The following is an 18390-nucleotide window of genomic DNA, read 5'->3' as shown; positions in this document are numbered from 1 at the left end:
GGCTGGAGTGCAGTGGTGCAATCTCAGCTCACTATAATCTCTGCCTCCTGGATTCAAGTGATTCTCCTGCCTCAGCCTCCCAAGCAGCTGGGGCTACAGGCACCTGCCACCTCACCTAGCTAATTTTTCTATTTTTAGTAGAGACAGGGTTTCACTATGTTGGCCAGGCTGGTCTTAAACTCCTGACCTCGTGATCTGCCTGCCTTGACCTCCCAAAGTGCTGGGACTATAGGCGTAAGCCACCAAGTCCAGTCTGCCTGGCTAATTTTTTAAATTTTTTATAGAGAGAGGGTTTCACCACGTTGCCCAGGCTAATCATGAACTTCTGAGCCCAAGTGATTCACCTGCCTCACCCTCCCAAAGTGCTGGAATTACAGGTGTAAGCCACTGCACCCATCCAACAATTCGTAACTCTTGAACCATAGGATTATGTAGGTTTCCCTGTTATGTGCATCCTGTACTTCTCATTCATGACATTTACCACAAGTACACGGACTGGCCACTAGGTTCCTCTGCATGAGATTGTAACCTCTGTTATTGTTTTACATTTTCTTCTAGGTGAGGCTTTTGGCTATCAGGAACTGATTTAATGCTTCCAACCAAGAACAAGGAAGCAGACATCTGGAAAAACATATGGAAAATACTATGCATAGGGACTCTGTAGTCATACTACAGATTTGTCTTTACTAAATGTAAATATTGGATGTCTTTACTAGATGTAAATTTAGAGAACGCACTTGCTAAATGTGTTGATGAATGTCTGGACAACTAAACAAATCCATAGAAAAGACAATTTTAATAAAGAAACCAATTACTGAGTACTCGCATGTACCAAGTATTGCTTCTGCAACATCTCTAATTTTGACAACTCCTATACAAAGTAGATATTACCCCTTATCTTAAATATGAAGAAACAGATGCTAGGAAGAGTTGGGTTATTTACCCAAGGTCATTCAGCTAGCGAAAAGTATCACAAGTGAAACACAGGTCTACCAGGCTTTAAAAGATGAAAGAGATTTACTAACAAAAAGGTACTTTAGATAGAAAAAATAACTATAAGCCAGGCGCAGTGGCTCACGCCTGTAATCGTAGCACTTTGGGAGGCCAAGGTGGGTGGATCACCTGTAGTCCCAGCTACTTGGGAGGCTGAGGCAGGAGAATTGCTTGAACCTGGGAGGTAGAGGTTGCAGTGAGCTGAGATCGTGCCACTGCACTCCACCCTGGCGCCTGGCAACACAGCGAGACTCTGTCTCGAAAAAAAAAAAAAAGAAAAAAGAAAAAAAAAACTTTATGAGCTAATGCCTAGCTACTATAACAACTGATGGATGTGGACTCAGCACTAAATAATATGTTTGTTTATTTATTTATTTTTGAGACAGGGTCCCACTCCATGACCTGGGCTGGAATGCAGTGGTGCAGTCATGGCTCACTGCAGTGTTGAACTGGACTCTAGTAATCCTCCTGCCTCAGCCTCCTGAGTAGCTAGAACTACAGGTACATGCCACCATGCTCAGCTAATAAATCTTGTTTAAATATCTTTGCTTTTCTAGTTCAAAAGAGATCATACATCTTAGTCTCTAAAACTAAATGTAAAGTTCAGCAAGGTTCTATCCACATTTTTTTTTTTTTTTTTTTTTTTTTTTTTTTTTTTTTTAGGGGTTTTTTTTTTTTTTTTTTTTTTTTTTTTTTTTTTTTTTTGAGACAGGCTGGAGTGCAGTGGCCCAATCTAGGCTTCCTGCAACTTCTGCCTCCTGGGCTCAAGTGATCCTCCCACCTTAGCCTCCCAAACAGCTAGGACCAGAGGCGTGCACCACCACACCTGGCTAACTTTTTCTACTTTTTGTAGAGATGGGGTTTCACCATTTTGCCCAGGCTGGTCTTGAATTCCTGAGCTCAAGTGATTCGCTGGCTTCAGCTTCCCAAAGTGCTGGAATTACAGGCATGAGCTACCATGTTGGGCTTTCTATCCCTCTTTTTGGTTTGTTTTTGTTTTGTTTTGGAGATGGAGTCTCATTCTGTCACCCAGGCTAGAGGGCAGTGGTGTGATATTGGCTCGCTGCAATCCCTGCCTCCCAGGTTCAAGAAATTCTCCTGCCTCAGCTCCCTGAGTAGCTAGGAATAGAGGCACATGTCACCATGCCTGGCTAATTTTTTGTATTTCAGTAGAGATAGGGTTTCACCATGTTGCCTGCCAAGGCTGGTCTCAGACTCCTGAGCTCAGGTAATCTGCCTGCCTCCTCGGCCTCCCAAAGTGCTAGGATTACAGGTGTAAGCCACCGTGCCCAGCCTCTATCTACTTTTAAGAGGGAATAGAGTAAGAATGTTTCCAATATTTTCTATAAATTCAACTTACATGATAAGCACTATTAGAAAAGCAAACAATAAAATGATATAAATAGATATTTTTACTGCCATAAAACAGAAAACTTCAGAGCATTGGGCGGGTGCGGTGGCTCACGCCTGTAATCCCAGCACTTTGGGAAGCCGAGGTGGATAGATCACTTGAGGTCTGGAGTTTGAGATCAGCCTAGCCAACATGGTGAAACCCCGTCTCTACTAGACATACAAAAATTAGCTGGGTGTGGTGGCAGGCGCCTTAGTCCCAACTACTCAGAAGGCTGAGGCAGGAAACTCACTGGGAGGTGGAGGCTGCAGTGAGCCGAGATCATGCCACCACACTCGAGCCTGAGCCACAGAGCAAGACTCCATCTCAAAAAAATAATAACTTCAGGGCACAGAGTGCTAAACTGCAATATAAATTAAGTTCTCAAGACTAATATTTGCTCATCATACAAAGAAACTTGCAAGCTTCTTAATATATACATTCATGTATTTGTTTTGTTGTTCCTACTCCAAAAGCTTTTCTTGTTTTAAAAACAGAGGTTTTGTTTGAGACAGAATCTTGCTCTGTCACCCAGGCTGCAGTGCAGTGGCACAATGTCAGCTCACTGCAACCTCTGCCTCCTGGATTCAAGCGATCCTTCCACCTCAGCCTCTCTAGTAGGTGGGACTATAAGGTGCATGCCACCACACCTAATTTTTGTTTTTTGTACAGATGGGGTTTCGCTATATTATCCAGGCTGGTTTTGAACGCCTGGGTTCAAGTGATACTCCTGCCTCCTGCCTCTGCCACCTAAAATGTTGTGTAAGCCACTGCACCTGGCCAAAAGGGCCTTTTTTTTTTTGAGACAGAGTCTCGCTCTGTCCCCCAGGCTGGAGTGGAAAGGTGCAATCTCAGCCCACTGCAACCTCTGCCTCCTGGGTTTAAGAGATTCTCCTGCCTCAGCCTTCTGAGTAGTTAGGATTACAGTTGCACATTACCATGCAAGGCTAATTTTTGTATTTTTTTAGTAGAGACAGGGTTTTGCCATGTTGGCCAGGCTGGTCTCAAACACTTGACCTCAGGTGATGCAACTGCCTCGGCCTCCCAAAGTGCTGGGATTACAGGTGTGATGAGCCCCTAGCGCCCCACCCAAAAGCAGACTTTTAAATAGTAAAAGTCTGATGGTAAATTCTGAATTTAGATGCACTCAAAGTTGTTTTCTTTTCCAAGAATGACTAGCTTTAAGAAATTTTGCGGCCAGGCGCGGTGGCTCATGCCTGTAATCCCAGCACTTTGGGAGGCCGAGGCAGGCGGATTGCCTGAGCTCAGGAGTTCAAGACCAGCCTGGGCAACAGGTCTCTATTTAAAAAAAAAAAAAACAAAAAAAAACAGAAATTTTCCCCTAGCCTTTAACAAGCTATGTCTTAATATCTTTTTTATTCTTTGAGTATAGAGCTACTAGAGATTTAAATTTCTGGCAGAAGCCAACAAGAGAAAAATAGAAAAGCTTTTCCATTTACCCAGGTTTACAGAAGAGTAATTTGGAAGTTAAGAGAGCATAAGCTTTAGCTGTCAGTCTTAGCTCCAGCTCCCAATTCTACCACTTACTAGGTATGTAACTTTGGATAAATTCATTATCTATACTAAGCCTCAGTTTCTTCATTTGTAGTGAAGATAATAATAGTCCTTTCCTCATAGGATTGTTTTGAGCAACTGCTTTTAAAGCACTCAACACAGACCATGGAACTGAGTGGGAATTCAAATGTTAGCTATTAGCACTGTTAATAACATTCAGGTGTTAAACCACGTACTTCATGAAAATTAACTGGAACTGCATGGTGAAGAAACCAAATATCCCTCTAAAACAGCAAAGGCTGACATTCAAACCAGTGATTTATAAAAGAGACGTCCAATTACCTAAGGGTATTGCTATTGGTTGTGGAGTTTTTCCTTTTCTTCTGTCAAGTCCAGAATTATTGATTTCAAAGAAATGAAGTTATTAGACTGTAGTCTCAAGCACTTCTCTAGCTCCTATCTTGCCCCATTCCTATGCAGACTGGCAAGTACCACTGCATAACAGGTGGCTTATGTTATTTTTAGGTATGTGCATCACAGGTTTAAATAAAACCTTGTTTTAAAGCAAACATCCATTCAACTCTTGGCAGACACTTATCTACTTCTAACTAAAAAACACCTGCATTTAAAGGGAAATGTTCGTCTGACCCTGTCATTCCTCTTCTTGCTGACCAATGCCATGTTCAAATCATTTCTATTTCCCAATTAACAACACATACCTGTAAATAAAGGGAAGAATTAGAGCCGTGGGACATCTTTTGCACCATCCCATCCTTTTGTAGGATGCATTCCTCCAAGTGAATCACATTTGGATGTTGGCTCTTGATACTGCTTAGTGCCCAGAACTCACGAAGGGCTAGTTCAACATTTTCAGGTGCGTGACATCGAATTTTCTTCACTGCCACCCGTGCAGAGGTCTTTCTGATGACTGCTTCATACACAACACCGTAACTACCTCGGCCTACCTCCCGTATTAGATCGTACTTTGGCTGGCTACTCACCATCTTCAAGGTCGAGGTTTCTGGAAAAATCAACAAAGTGCTCTGTTGAAATTATTTATACCTACTGGCTTGTATTTCCTTTTATGTATGATTTGCTTGTCATCTGTTTCACTGTCTGCAGTGCTTGAGGGATATTTGCTATATCTAGGGAAAATCTAATTTTAAGAATAGTAACAATAAAGCTAACAGGTAGTATTTACTATGTATCAGGAACCGTTTTAAGCTCTTTAGAATATTAAATTTGGTTAATCCTTATAATAATCTTATGAGGTAGATACTATTATGGTCTTTTTATAGATGAAACTATGTAATGGAGAGGTTAAAGTAAATGCCTAAGGTCAAGTAACTAAGCTAGTAACTGGTGGAACTGGGATTTTAAATCAGGCCATCTGCCTCAGACAACCACAATTTTTTTTTTTTAATTTAATTTTATTTTTTTTTTCCCATTTATTTATTTTATTGCATTTTAGGTTTTGGGGTACATAGACAACCACAATTTTAAGCACTACAGTATACTGTCTCTTGTATGAACTGCTTGAAAATGTCACTGTTAAAAATACATTCCCAAAATTCAGCATTCTTATCTACTGATCAGGAAAAAACAAGCAAGCAAGCAAAATCCCAGCTTCTTCAGGCTGACACAGATATAATGGTCATAAAACAGCAAAAACAAAACCCCTTCACAGTTAGAAATACAAACACCTGGCTTATGCTTAAGGCCTGAAAGTGAACAAGAACATTTATAGAACTGAAAATGTTTGTTTTCATTATGAAAAAGTAAGTGGCCAAACTCTTATTCATATTTTGTTTCTTATGTCATCTCCTTATTTCTTACAAAATAAATGAAAATAAACTTTATGGAGAAGAAACTTTTCTTTAAAAATAAAGTAAGCTACTTAGAATACAGTTACCTTTTTTGTAGTCATTTAACAATAGCTATTTAAATTTTTTTACTTATGTTTCCTTTTTACTAATCAGAAGAGAGCTGGAGTAAACAACAGTTCTAGGTCATTTTTGCCAACAAAAAAGATCCTGTGGGCTGGGCGCGGTGGCTCACGCCTGTAATCCCAGCACTTTGGGAAGCCGAGGCGGGCGGATCACTAGGTCAAGAGATCGAGACCATCCTGGCCAACATGGTGAAATGCCATCTCTAAAAAAAAAAAAGACCCTGAATATCAAGGGGCTCTATAACAGAGTTCTTGGGAATTCAACTTAGAGAATGGTTTAAAGGCGAGGACAAAGGCCCTATACAGAAATGCTCACGTGCTGAATGCAGAAAGTCTAAAGTGTACTTCCTCACTCCCCAAAGAATTTCTAGATTCTAACGAACTTCACGAGCGAATTCTCATTTGTAGATTGTTACCACGGGCAAGAAAAGTAACCTGAGATTTTACAGTATTTATTCTGTTCAGCTGGGGATGCAAAAAGCTACTGACCCTAGAGCCTGAGAAGTTGGGATCTGCTGCGTTAAGTCCATAGGATAGATTTAATCAAGAAAGGACTTCTGAGATTGCTTTCAGCCCCACTTCCTCTAACCGGACACCCACCCTTCAAATCGCTACCGAATTTCCTAGTGTCTGATTTCCTGCCACAGAATCCTCTGCACAGCAGACGAGCTTTCCTGCTCTGCGGCGATCGCCAGTCACATCCACTCAAGGTGGTTCGTGTCTTTGAAGCAGTCCCATGTCCTCTCCAGCCGGGTACAGTCCCCATGGGGAGGAGCACCTTCCCGAATAGGGAGGAGAGGGGTTTTTATGAAACCCGTGGGATCCCGGATCTAATGATGCATCCGGTGCGAACCTAAGTGACTTTCGACGGCAAGTGGCGGGACCTCGCTCTCGCCGCTCTAACCTGGCGCGGGGACGCGGGCCGGCCAGGCCAGACACCTGCCGGCGCCTATGAAGGGCCAGTCCGGGCCAGAGGTGTTGTCCGAGGCGGCGGCTCAGGCCGCGCTCATTGGCCAAATGTCAGGCCCTCCCCCTCCTCGGCCGCGCTCAGATGAAGCCCGGAGGGGAGCCTCCCGAGCCCCTTCGCCCAGAAGAGCCAGCCCTGCAGCTGCCTCAACTCCTTGGGGCTGGGGGCTGAGGGCCGGGGCTCGGGGAGGTGGCCCGGGTGTGAGAGGAGGCCGCGGCTAGGGCCGGTGGCCTGAGGGGCGCGGGGCCTTCCCCAGGATGACTCCACTGACAGGTCTGTGACAGGCATCCCGGGGAGGAAGGCACATGCAGGGCGGTCGGCACTGCAGCAGGGCCTCTCCGCCACGCCGAAGAGCCAGATTTACCTCAGGGTAGACGCTGCCGCTTCTCCCTCTCACGGGCTCTGCAGGCCGCCATTATCGGGCAGCTCGCGCCTCCGCTGCAGCCGCCGCCTCCAGTCAGCGGCCGGCGCGCGCCCCCGTGGTGCGCGCGGACACACCCCCTTACGCTGGCGGCCCCGCCCCCCTCCGGCTTTCCGTAGCCCGAGCCGGGAAGTTCCGCGCCACCGATCAGGCGCGTGGCCGGCCCTCCGCTCGCCACCTCCCTCTCCCGAGGATTTGCAGAGCCTGGAGTCGGAGGTGTGCGCGCTCTGGAGCGCACCACTGGTGGAGCTCCCCGCAGGGGTGGCCGGGCCCGGGAACCCCGAGGCCATGCCACGCGGGGGCTCGGCCACCCTCCAGCCGCAGTGGGCGCGCAGGGCCTGCGGCCCTGGGCACGGTCTGCAGCGGCAGGTCGTGGCCTGGGGCTGCGTGCGCCCCGCCGTGTCCTCCCCTCCCCCTCGCCACCCCCCTTCCAACCTACCAAGCTGCGGGCTGGGGTGCGGGGCTCGCTGGGGTGGAACGCCCCGTGCATCTTTTTCTGCGCAGGCCCTCGGTGCCTGCGGGGCGCGGTGCTGCTTTGGCGGGCCCGCGTGGAGGCGCGGCCCGAGCAAGAAGGCCTGGCGTCCGCCCCGCCGGGAGGGAGGCTGCAGCTTTTGTCCGAGTCACTGAGCCGTGTTTGCGGGCGATGCAGTTGCCGAGACGGCGGCAGCGGCGCGGGGCTTGATGCGATCATCTGAGAAGACGCCGTCCCCTGCCCCGCCGGCGCGGTGGTATCTCCCTTAAAGAAGCCGGCGCCTCATTGTTCCCCGGCGGTGGCAGCAGGGAGCCAGGGCCCCCTGCCTGGCGCTGGGAGGGAGGGGACGGTGGCGCCCGCACCTGGCTGCAGTGACCGCGGCATCCCCCCGAGGGCTCTGGTGGAGGGTCGGTCTGCAGTCGGCGCGCGGGAGACGCCTCGGTCCGAGCCCGGATCCACCGCGCTCCCGGCCCTTTCGGGGCAGGACGGTCAATGGGGGCTCCGCCGCTGCCACAGTCGCCCGGGTGCCACACGCTGTCAGTCAGATCCCGCACGCTGTCGGCCCCACAGCCAGCCCAGGGTCACTCAGGCCCGGACCCCTCAGTCATCCAGTTGTTAGATCAGTAAGCATCCGCCAGAAACGTCCATTCCTTCTTCCCCAATTTATTTTGTACCGATTACTTATCAGCAAGGTGATAGTTCCTCCTCCTAGCGCTCGCTTTATAAGGCACGATGTACAAAGAATCCCTGTCGCTGTGCTCAAAGATCAACCCATTTTATTTCCTGTTCTCCATTTATGCCATTTCTCCCGGGAGTCTGAGACTGGGTTGTCTTTACATATATAAATGATCTTGTTTAACCCTAACCAAACCCCACAAGGGGAGGTTTTATTATTCCTATTTTTGCAGATGAGGAAATACCTCTGCCTCTCTTTACTGAAGTGTCTTTTTTGGGGTGTGTCTACCTTGAATACCCACTCCCCTGGTGTAATATTCTGTCCCCTTAAAAAACCCCACAGCGGTTCTGTCATCTGTTCAGACTTTTGTCCTGAGTGTCATCCAAGTGTCAGGTCTTCAGCTGTTTGCTGGAAACACTGGTGACAGGCCAAGATTTATTTCCCGCCCTCAAAAGTAAAGGGAAAATAATAAGGCTCTGTGTACACAGCTAGCTACCTGTGTGGGTTATTAATCCAAATCAGGAGGGACCTCTTTCTCAATCAAAGTAGCCTTTGTGTTTTCTTTGTGTGTCATTGAATATCATAGGACCTCTTGCTCTCAAGTTAGCTGCAGATGAGATTTGAAATCCACCCTTGTCCTCAATTTAGGCTCACTGTAAAGTCCTTGAGGTGGGCTTAGGTCTTGGGGGGCCTGAAGCTTAAATAATTTGAGGTGTCCTTAGGGACAAGGTTATACAATGGCCCTGTGAACACATACCTGGAACATTGGAAAGGGTCCCTATAAGCAAAGGACTCCAAAGCTTAAGATTCATTAGCTTCAGGGTGGATCTGCCTCCTGCTTAGCATGTTATGTCATTTTTTGTTGTTGCCTGTAGGCCTCCTAAAAGACAGAATTCCTGGGGATAGGAATCTTGTCTGTGATTCATCTCTGCAGCCTCCTCAATCTGATATGATATCAAAATACACCTGCATTCTCATACATTGCTGGTGGGAAGGCAAAGTGATATAACAAAGAAATTTGGCAATATATAGCCATATTATTTTATCCAGTAACCCTAGATCAAATACTAGATTTCGAGGAATCTATCCTAGTAATATACTGGCAAACACACACACACACACACACACAACAACAAAGCTGTATGTACAAGGCTATTCATTGTTGCTTTAATGAATAGCAAAAGATTGGAAACTGCTTGCATGTCTAATAATAAAGAACTGATTGAATAAATTACGGTACATACACAGGCTGAAGTACCATACAGCTTTGAAAAGTTATGTGGAAGAGGCCAGGTGTGGTAGCTTACACTGGTAATCCCAGCACTCTGGAAGGCTGAGGTGGGCAGATCACTTGAGGTCAGGAGTTTGAGACCAACATGGTGAAACCCCGTCTCTACTAAAAATATAAAAATTAGGTGGGCGTGGTGATGTGTGCCTGTAGTCTCAGCAACTTGGGAGGCTGAGGCAGGAGAATCTCTTGAACCTGGGAGATAGAGGTTGCAGTGAGCCAAGGTCACACCACTGCACTCCAGCTTGGGTGACAGAGCAAGACTGTCTCAAAAAAAAAAAAAAAAAAAAGTGGGAGATTTCTTATATATAGGAATATCAAGCAATCTCTATGTTTATTATTAAGTGAAATAAGCAAAATGCATGCAGGGTTTATAGTATGCTACTCCATGTGAGTAATGGAGAGATAAATATACATTAAGTACTTATATTTAAAAGGTAAACAATGGAAGAATAAATCCCAAACTTCTAAAAAATAGTTGCCTATGTGGACTGGAGGGGATAGGAATGGGAATGAGATGTCTATGAATGTATCTTCTTATATAGTACTATTTTAGAAACTTGGAAACAAGTTTCTAAAATAGTACTTCCCATTCCCATTCTAAATAAGCAGCTGAACACAATGGCCCACACCTGTAATCCCAGCACTTTGGGAGGCCGAAGTGGGTGGATCGTGAGGTCAGGAGTTCCAGACCAGCCTGACCAACATAATGAATCCCCATCTTTATTAAAAATACAAACAAAATCTACAGGAATTGGGTACGTTTTTAACAAAAATAAAAAATACAAACAAAAAAATTAGCCAAGTGTGGTGGCATGCACCTGTAATCCCAGCTACTCGGGAGCCTGAGGCAGAAGAATTGCTTGAACTTGGGAGGCGGAGTTTGCAGTGAGCCAAGATCGTGCCACTGCACTCTGGCATAGGAGACAGAGCGAGACTCTCTCTAAAAAAAAAAAAAAAAAAAAAGAATAAAGCATTCTATAAAAATTAAAAACAAATGGAAACAAGTGAACCATCTGTAATATCAGATTGGTGGTGTAACCACACAGAGAAAATAATTTCAAATGGCTTTTTAAGTATTTGGATTTTTTTTTTTTTAAAGACATGAGTTCTCCTTCTGTCACCCAGGCTGGAGTGCAGTGGTGATCACAGTTCATTAACCTCCAGCTCCTGGGCTCAAGGGATCCTCTCACCTCAGCCTCCTGAGGAGCTCGGACTATATGTGTAGCTAATTAAATTTTTTGTAGAGATGGGCGTCTCACTATGTTGCCCAGGCTGCTCTTAAATTCCTGGACTCAAGTGATTCTCCCTCCTTGTCTCTCAGAGTGTTGGGATTACAGTCATGAGCCACCATGCCTATCCTTGATTGTACCTTTCTAGTGGGAGATAGTCTAAGGACAAATAAAACTCCATAGAAATACAATTGTATTAATCAGTCTTGGCTGGGCGTGGTGGTTTACTCCTGTAATCCCGGCACTTTGAGAGACCAAGGTGGGCAGATCGCCTGAGGTTGGGAGTTCAAGGCCAGCCTGACCAAAATGGAGAAACGCCATCTCTACTAAAAATACAAAACAAGTAACTGGGCATAATGGCACATGCCTGTAATCCCAGCTACTGTGGAGGCTGAGGCAGGAGAATCACTTGAATCCAGAAGGTAGAGGTTGCAGTGAGCCGAGATGGCGCCATTGCACTCCAGCCTGGGTGACAAGAGCAAAACTATGTCTCAAAATAATAATTAGTCTTATGGCTAGTAGTAATATTGATATTGCTATTTTGAAACTATGATATTATAAGAAAAAACAATCAGTAATTAGGTCAATAGCATTAGGAACCAAGATTTTTCAGTGTATGAGAAAATGTTACAAGTGTAAAAGAAGCTTAGGATAAACTTAGATCTGAATTAGCAGTATGTATTTTTTCTCTTTAAAAAGGTAGGGCTGGGCGCGGTGGCTCACGCCTGTAATCCAAGCACTTTGGAGGCCAAGGTGAGCGGATCACCTGACGTCGGGAATTCAAGACCAGCCTGACCAACGTGGTGAAACCCCGTCTTAAAAAAAAAAAAAAAAAAAAAAACGTATTTTCGGCCTGGCATGGTGACTCATGTCTGTAATCCCAGCACTTTGGGAGGCCGAGGTAGGTAGATCACCTGAGGTCAGGAGTTCCAGACCAGCCTGGCCAACATGATGAAACCCTGTCTACCAAAAATACAAATATTAGCCAGGCATGGTGGCGGGCACCTGTAGTCCCAGCTACTCCAGAGGCTGAGGCAGGAGAATCGCTTGAACCCAGGAGGCAGAGATTGTAGTGAGCTGAGATTGTGCCACTGCTCTTCAGCCTGGGTGACAGAACAAGACTCTGTCTTGAAGGGGGGAAAAACTGGAAAATGGTATGTAGAGACTAAATCTGTGCATTAGGCCACCGGCCCTGCGTGGTGTCTCACTCGGGCAGATCACCTAAGGTCAGGAGTTCAAGACCTACCCAGCCAACATGGTGAAACCCCATCTTTACTGAAAAAAAAAAAAAAAATAGGTGGGTGTGGTGGCATGCACCTGTAGTCTCAGCTACTAGGGAGGTTGAGGTGGGAGGATCACTTGAACCTGGGAGGTGGAGGTTGCAGTGAGCCGAGATCTCACCACTGCACTCCAGCCTGGGTGACAGAAAAAGAAAGAGAAAGAGAGAGAAGGAAGGAAGGAAGAAAGGAGGGAGGGAGGGAAGGAAGGAAGGAAGGAAGGAAGGAAGGAAGGAAGGAAGGAAGGAAGGAGGGAGGGAGGGAAGGAAGGAGGGAAGGAAGGACCTAAACCTTGACAAGCCAAAATCTAACTACCAGTTTACCAGAAATATGAGGGATGGACAAAGACCATAATCAGTCAAACTCCAAATGTGGAGCATTCTACAGGACAAGTGTCCTGGATTCTCCAGTAGATTCATGACATAGAATCTACTGTAGAAGAATGTTAAATAGACTTACCAAAAGCAGTGACCTCATTTGGATTGTGATTCAAATGAGTCAACTGTCAAAAGACATCTTGAGAAATTTAAATACAGGCTGGGCATGTTGCCTCACACCTGAAATCTCAGCATTTTGGGAGGCCAAGGCGAGCAGATCACATGAAGCCAGGAGTTCAAGACCAGCCAGGCCAACATAGTGAACAACACGGTCTCTACCAAAAAATGCAAAAATTAGCCAGGCGTTGTGGTGCGTACCTGTAGTCCCATCTACTTGGGAGGCTGAGGCAAGAGAATCACCTGAACCCAGGAGTTCAAGACCAGCCAGGCCAACACAGTGAACAACACAGTCTCTACCAAAAAATGCAAAAATTAGCCAGGCGTTGTGGTGCGTACCTGTAGTCCCATCTACTTGGGAGGCTGAGGCAAGAGAATCACTTGAACCCAGGAGGCAGAGGTTGCAGTGAGCGGAGATTGTGCCACTGCACTCCAGCCTGGGCTAGAGACAGAGTAAGACCCTGTCCCCAAAAAAAGAAGTTTAAGTACGAACTTAGGTCAAATTAAGGAGGTATTATTCTTTTTTGTTAAGTGACAGCGCTTATGAAAATAAGTCTTTCTCTTTTCTTTTTCTTTTGTTGAGATGGAGTTTTGCTCTTGTTGCCCAGGTTGGAGTGCAATGGAGCGATCTTGGCTCACCACAACCTCCACCTCGTGAGTTTAAGCGATTCTTTTGCCTCAGCCTCCCGAGTAGCTGGGATTACAGGTATGCACCACCACGCCTGGCTAATTTTGTATTTTTAGCAGAGACAAGGTTTCTTTATGTTGATCAGGCTGGTCTCGAACTCCCAACCTCAGGTGATTCACCCACCTTGGTCTCCCAAAGTGCTGGGATTACAGGCGTGAGCCACCATGTCTGGCTGAAAATAAGTATTTTTCAGTTGGAGCAGCACACATGCATTATGAATGAAATGAAATGAGGTCTGGAATATGCTTTAAAATACTCCACTAGCAGCACAGCAAACAACAAAAAGGGGGAAGATTGGCAAACTGTTGATAGTTGTTGAAACTTAGTGCTGGGTACTTGAGACTTATCATACCATTCTACTTTTGTGTATGTTTGAATCTTTCCATAATTAAAAGTTAGACAATCACGCTCAAAAAAGCAAACGCGTATTTTGGACAGATGGGTACTTGTACGTAGCAAGTCTGCCCCCTGGTGGCAGATTCCATTAGTGCTCATGCCCCAGCCTCACTAAAGCAGGTGTGAATTCCCAGACCTGTGGAGCCAAGTCCTTTATCTCACAAGAACCCTACGAAGTGAAGAATATAAGCATAGCCTTTTACATCTGGAGGATCTGAGACTCAAAGGGACTCAGTAACTTAAGTTCCTAATAAGTCACTGGTGGAGCCAAGACTCCTGGAGTCTGCACTCCAGGTCCCCAGCCCCATAAATCAATATGAATCTGAGCTTTACTTTTCCTACCTGAACAGAGGTTACATGGGAAGAGGCAAATGGGCTGTCCCTAATTAGAATGGGTCCACAGGAGACAGATTATCATAGAGCAATTTCACCTATAAACTATAAATAATTATAAATCACTAATATAAATAATTAATAGGTAATATTTATGAGGGAGGAGACCCTTAATCACCCTTTAGCATCTAAGACCATCCCCGCCTTGACTTCCACACTGCATTTCAATAGGAGAAGTAAAGGCTGGCAGACCTGGCCACCTTAATCGCCCTCCTATAGATTGCAGGCATGTGAAGGAATTTTTCCAGAAGGCATTGTTTTTACTTAAACAAGATCAAACCCCCACCTAAGTCACAATACCCCATGCCTACTCCATGGCCCAAGACCCTTTCACGTGTAAATTCTAGAGTTGTAAACCTTTAAAAGGGCAGGGACTTTCTCTGTGAGCTCGAGCTTGGCTATTAGGCAGCTATGCTGTCTTGCTCCTGGCTGAATAAATCACCCCTTCCTTCCTAGTTCAGTGTCTGAGAGGTCTGTTGTGGCCGCTCCTGCTTCATTTATACTGTCTTCTGTGCCAGACACTGTGCAAAGTACTGTTTATACAGTGATCTCATGTCATCTGCACAGTGACCCTGTAAGGCATGTACTATTATTGTCCCCGCTTTTACAACTGAGGAAACAGATTCTAAGAGGTGAAAGAACTTGTCCAAAGTCACAATGGCACTTGAATTTGGGTCTGACGACTGTGTGTGTGTGTGTGTGGGGGGGGTGGTGAAGTCTTGCTCTGTCCCCTAGGCTGGGTTGCAATAGTACGATGTTGGCTCCTCCACCTTTTGGGTTCAAGTGATTCTCCCAGCTCAGCCCCCCAAAGTAGCTGGAATTACAGGTGCATGCCACCACACCTGGCTCATTTTTGTATTTTTAGTAGAAATGGGGTTTCACCATGTTGGCCAGGCTGGTCCCAATCCCCTGGCTTCAAGTGATCTACCCACCTCAGCCTGCCAAAGTGCTGGGATTACAGGTATGCGCCACCGCACCCTGCTGCATGTGTTTTAAAATACTTTATTTTTAGAGAAGTTTTAGATTCACAGTAAAGTTGAATGAAAATTACAGTGTTCTCACATACACTGTGTCCCCAAGGCACATCTTGGAGTCTTCCTTCCCACCAGATTGCTGACTCTGACTTCTCCTCTGTAGAAATCATTGATGCTTTGTTAGAGACCTAGTACCCGCTGAGCCAACCACAAGATGTTATCAAAATACCATAATGAGGTCATTAAGGGCGACTGGCTAGGACTGTCAGTGAATGTTTGGGGAGGAGCTACTAACTGCCATAGCAGGGAGAATCCTCGTCAGTGTCCCCTCCCTTCTTCCCAAGCTTGGGGAACCTCAGCCTTATTTCTGCAGGGGGAGGCTGAGGGAGAAACTCCTTTAGGGAGGGTACCAGCTTTGGCACTAACATGCTGTGTGATGTTGAGCAAGAAAGATTCCTCCCTGCTGTGGGCGTCAGTGTAAGATCTGACCGAGCCGTGGTCGGCATGGCTACTACCCCCATGAACTGCACCTACACCTCCAGAGGGCCTTCTGGAGTTAGGATACCTGAAATGGCTATAAGATCCTAGAAAGACAAATAAATGAGCAACCCCTGAGGTGTCTACTTAACTCTGACACATTCTTCCATTGTTTCTTATTCCTGCCTCAGTTGACAAGGCCATTGGACTTTGTAACGGAGCTTGGCCAACCGCGTGACTCCACACCCTACAGCCCCTTCCCAGCTTGCAAACCTACGACCCCCTCCCAGCTTGCAAAAAAACCTCAAGTTAACTTCTGTAACTTTCCACGGCCCACCCCAAACCTACAAAACAAACTCCTATCCTACCGCCCTTCACTGATGCTCTTTTCGGCTTCAGCCCGCCTGCACTCAGGTGAATAAACAGCCATGTTGCTCACACAAAGCCTGTTTCGGGGGGGGCGGGGGCTCTTCATTCATCGCGCACGTTTTAACACTCAGTCTCCCTAACTGCAAAATGAGAGCATCTGACCAGCTCATCTGTAAGGATCCTTCCAGCTCCAACACTCTGATTCTTCAATCCTATACCTCCGCTATGCTTGTAACAAGAAGAACAAAATATTTATTTCTGATCCAGTCCCCTCAGACAAGTGATGCAGGGGCCCACAAAGTCCTGTGGCAGGTATAACTTTAGCTGTTTTTGTTTTTGATGGGTCCTAGTTGTCTTCTTGTTGAGGAATGAGAACAGCTGGAGCAGCTGATGGTTAAGACCAGGTTCACATCTCCCCAGCCCCTGTGTCCAAGAGCTGCTGGGGATGCCACCATCTGAAAAGCATGCTGGATGGTGAGGTTGAGTGTGTCTCAATATTAGGATTCACTCAACTCCCCAGCAGGTCCTGAGGTGTTAAAGCTTGGGCTTCCTCTGACTCTCTGGCCTCTTCTGGGTGCTTCATGTTGCAAGAGTAGAAACTCAACTCAAAGCCACTTAAAGGAATGATCAGTACGTGTACCTAAGAGAAATGGAGATGAAAGGGCTAGCTTCTGGAAGGAAGTTTGATTCAGCAGCTCACATGTCACCAAAGACTCAGTTTCCTCTGTTCTGCCTCCCATGATGTTGCCTTCGTCTTAAGGCTGGCTTCCCTCGTGGGCCCGGGGGTCACCAGTGGGAATTCAGCCTCATGAGTTCCCAACCTGCAGGAATGAGAAAGTCCACTTCTCTATTCCTCAAACAACATTCCTTAAATTAGGTCTTGTTGGACCTGATTGACTAGGGGCTAGGGTTGTGGGCCCCTCCTTGACCAAGCTCTGTGTCCTGAAGGATGGGGCTTACTGGCAGACTTAAATTCAGAGGCTAGTGTGTGGCTAACAAATGTCTTGACATATATTCCTCCCCAGGAGTCTACTGGTACCTGGCACATGGTGGCACTTTGTTCATTAAGTCAACAGCTATTTGGTGAATATCTACCGCATGCAGGAAATTGTGCTGATTGCTGAGAAAAAGCAGTGAACAGAAAGACAAGGCCCCTGCCCTCATGGACTTCCTCTGGGAGGTGGGATAGACATATAAATATGCAGACAGTACAATTTGAACAGTGCCAGATGAAGTTACATAGCCCAGGGGAGGAAATCCAAACTGTGCTTCTATGAAGGGGAAAGGAGGGCAAGAAAGCTTTTCAGAGGAGGTAGCGGCTGGGCGTAGTGGCTCATGCCTGTAATCCCAGCACTTTGGGAGGACAAGGTGGGTGGATTATGAGGTCAACAGCTCGAGACCAGCTTAACCAACATGGTGAAACCCCATCTCTACTAAAAATACAAAAATGAGCCAGGCATGGTGGCTTATGCCTGTAATCCCAGCTACTTGGGAGGCTGAGGCAGAAGAATCGCTGGAACCCGGGAGACAGAGGCTGTGGTGAGCTGAGATCGTGCCACTGCACTCCAGCCGGGGTGACAAAGTGAGTCTCCAACTCAAAAAAAAAAAAGAGAGAGCAAGTAGCATTTACAGCGGGACTTAAATTCAGCCATTCCACAACACATTCATATTTCAAAGCATCATGTTATACACATGTAAATATATACAATTTTTAATTGTCAATTAAAAAAAAGTTGAGATTTGAGGGTGAAAGCAAGACACTCCTTTAAGCTGACATTCTTCAAATATTTGCTCTCTGGTTATTCAGAGCAGGAGCTGGGAAGGAGGCACAGATAACCACATTTAGTCTCTCAATGCTCCTGACCTCTTGGGCCCTGGACAAACCTGTAGACCCCACAAGGCCCACTAATCCGTGTAGCTCCAAATATTACTTAGGCTGGCTGCTGACCTCCCAGCCCCAAGACTTATCCACATTTGTCTTCCAACAGTATACAGAACTCTCCTGGAGAGGAGTGCTAGTGAGTAGAATATTCTCCAATGTATATAGGAGCCTAAGTGCCAGACACTGTGCTAGGCACTGGGGATGTGGCCATGAAGAAAACATACAGCATACCTAGTGCGTCTTAGTCTGTTCATGCTGCTATAACAAAATACCTTAGACTGAGTACTTTATAAGCAATAGAAATTTACTTCTCCCAGTCCTGTAGGCTGGGAAGACCAAGATCAAGGTGCCAGCAGATTCCATGTCTGGTGAGAGCTGCTCTCTCTGCTTCCAAAATGGTGGCTTGGTGCTACATCCTTACAAGGCAGAACTGAAAGGGCAAAAAGGGATGACTAGCTCCCTTGCACCCCTTTTATAAGGTTACTAATCCTACCCATGATGGCTCCACCCTCATGACTTAATCACATGCTAAAGGCCC

General features: G+C 46.2%; 1 protein-coding gene across 3 annotated transcripts in view; it reads right to left on the bottom strand.

Moving 5' to 3' along the window:
• The window catches only part of PDIK1L (PDLIM1 interacting kinase 1 like), a 15582-nt gene extending 7820 nt beyond the window's left edge, over window positions 1-7762 (bottom strand). Inside the window, exons 1-2 of one of the 3 annotated variants that reach the window (XM_017534642.2) lie at window positions 7674-7762; window positions 4618-4919 (exon numbers count right to left, since the gene is read on the bottom strand). In XM_017534642.2, the coding sequence (XP_017390131.1) occupies window positions 4618-4902 (285 nt within the window). In that variant the 5' untranslated portion in view covers window positions 4903-4919; window positions 7674-7762. Of the gene's footprint in view, window positions 1-4617; window positions 4920-6446; window positions 7126-7177; window positions 7315-7673 lie in introns of those variants that run through there. The other 2 variants (XM_017534641.2, XM_017534640.2) reach the window with 2 other exon arrangements.
• Window positions 7763-18390: the final 10628 nt, after the last annotated feature.

This window comes from Cebus imitator, unplaced genomic scaffold (genome assembly GCF_001604975.1).
Source record: "Cebus imitator isolate Cc_AM_T3 unplaced genomic scaffold, Cebus_imitator-1.0 Scaffold87, whole genome shotgun sequence".
NCBI classification, from domain to species: Eukaryota; Metazoa; Chordata; class Mammalia; order Primates; family Cebidae; genus Cebus; species Cebus imitator.
Note: the sequence above shows the minus strand (reverse complement) of the source record. Positions and strands in the feature narration are given on the sequence as shown.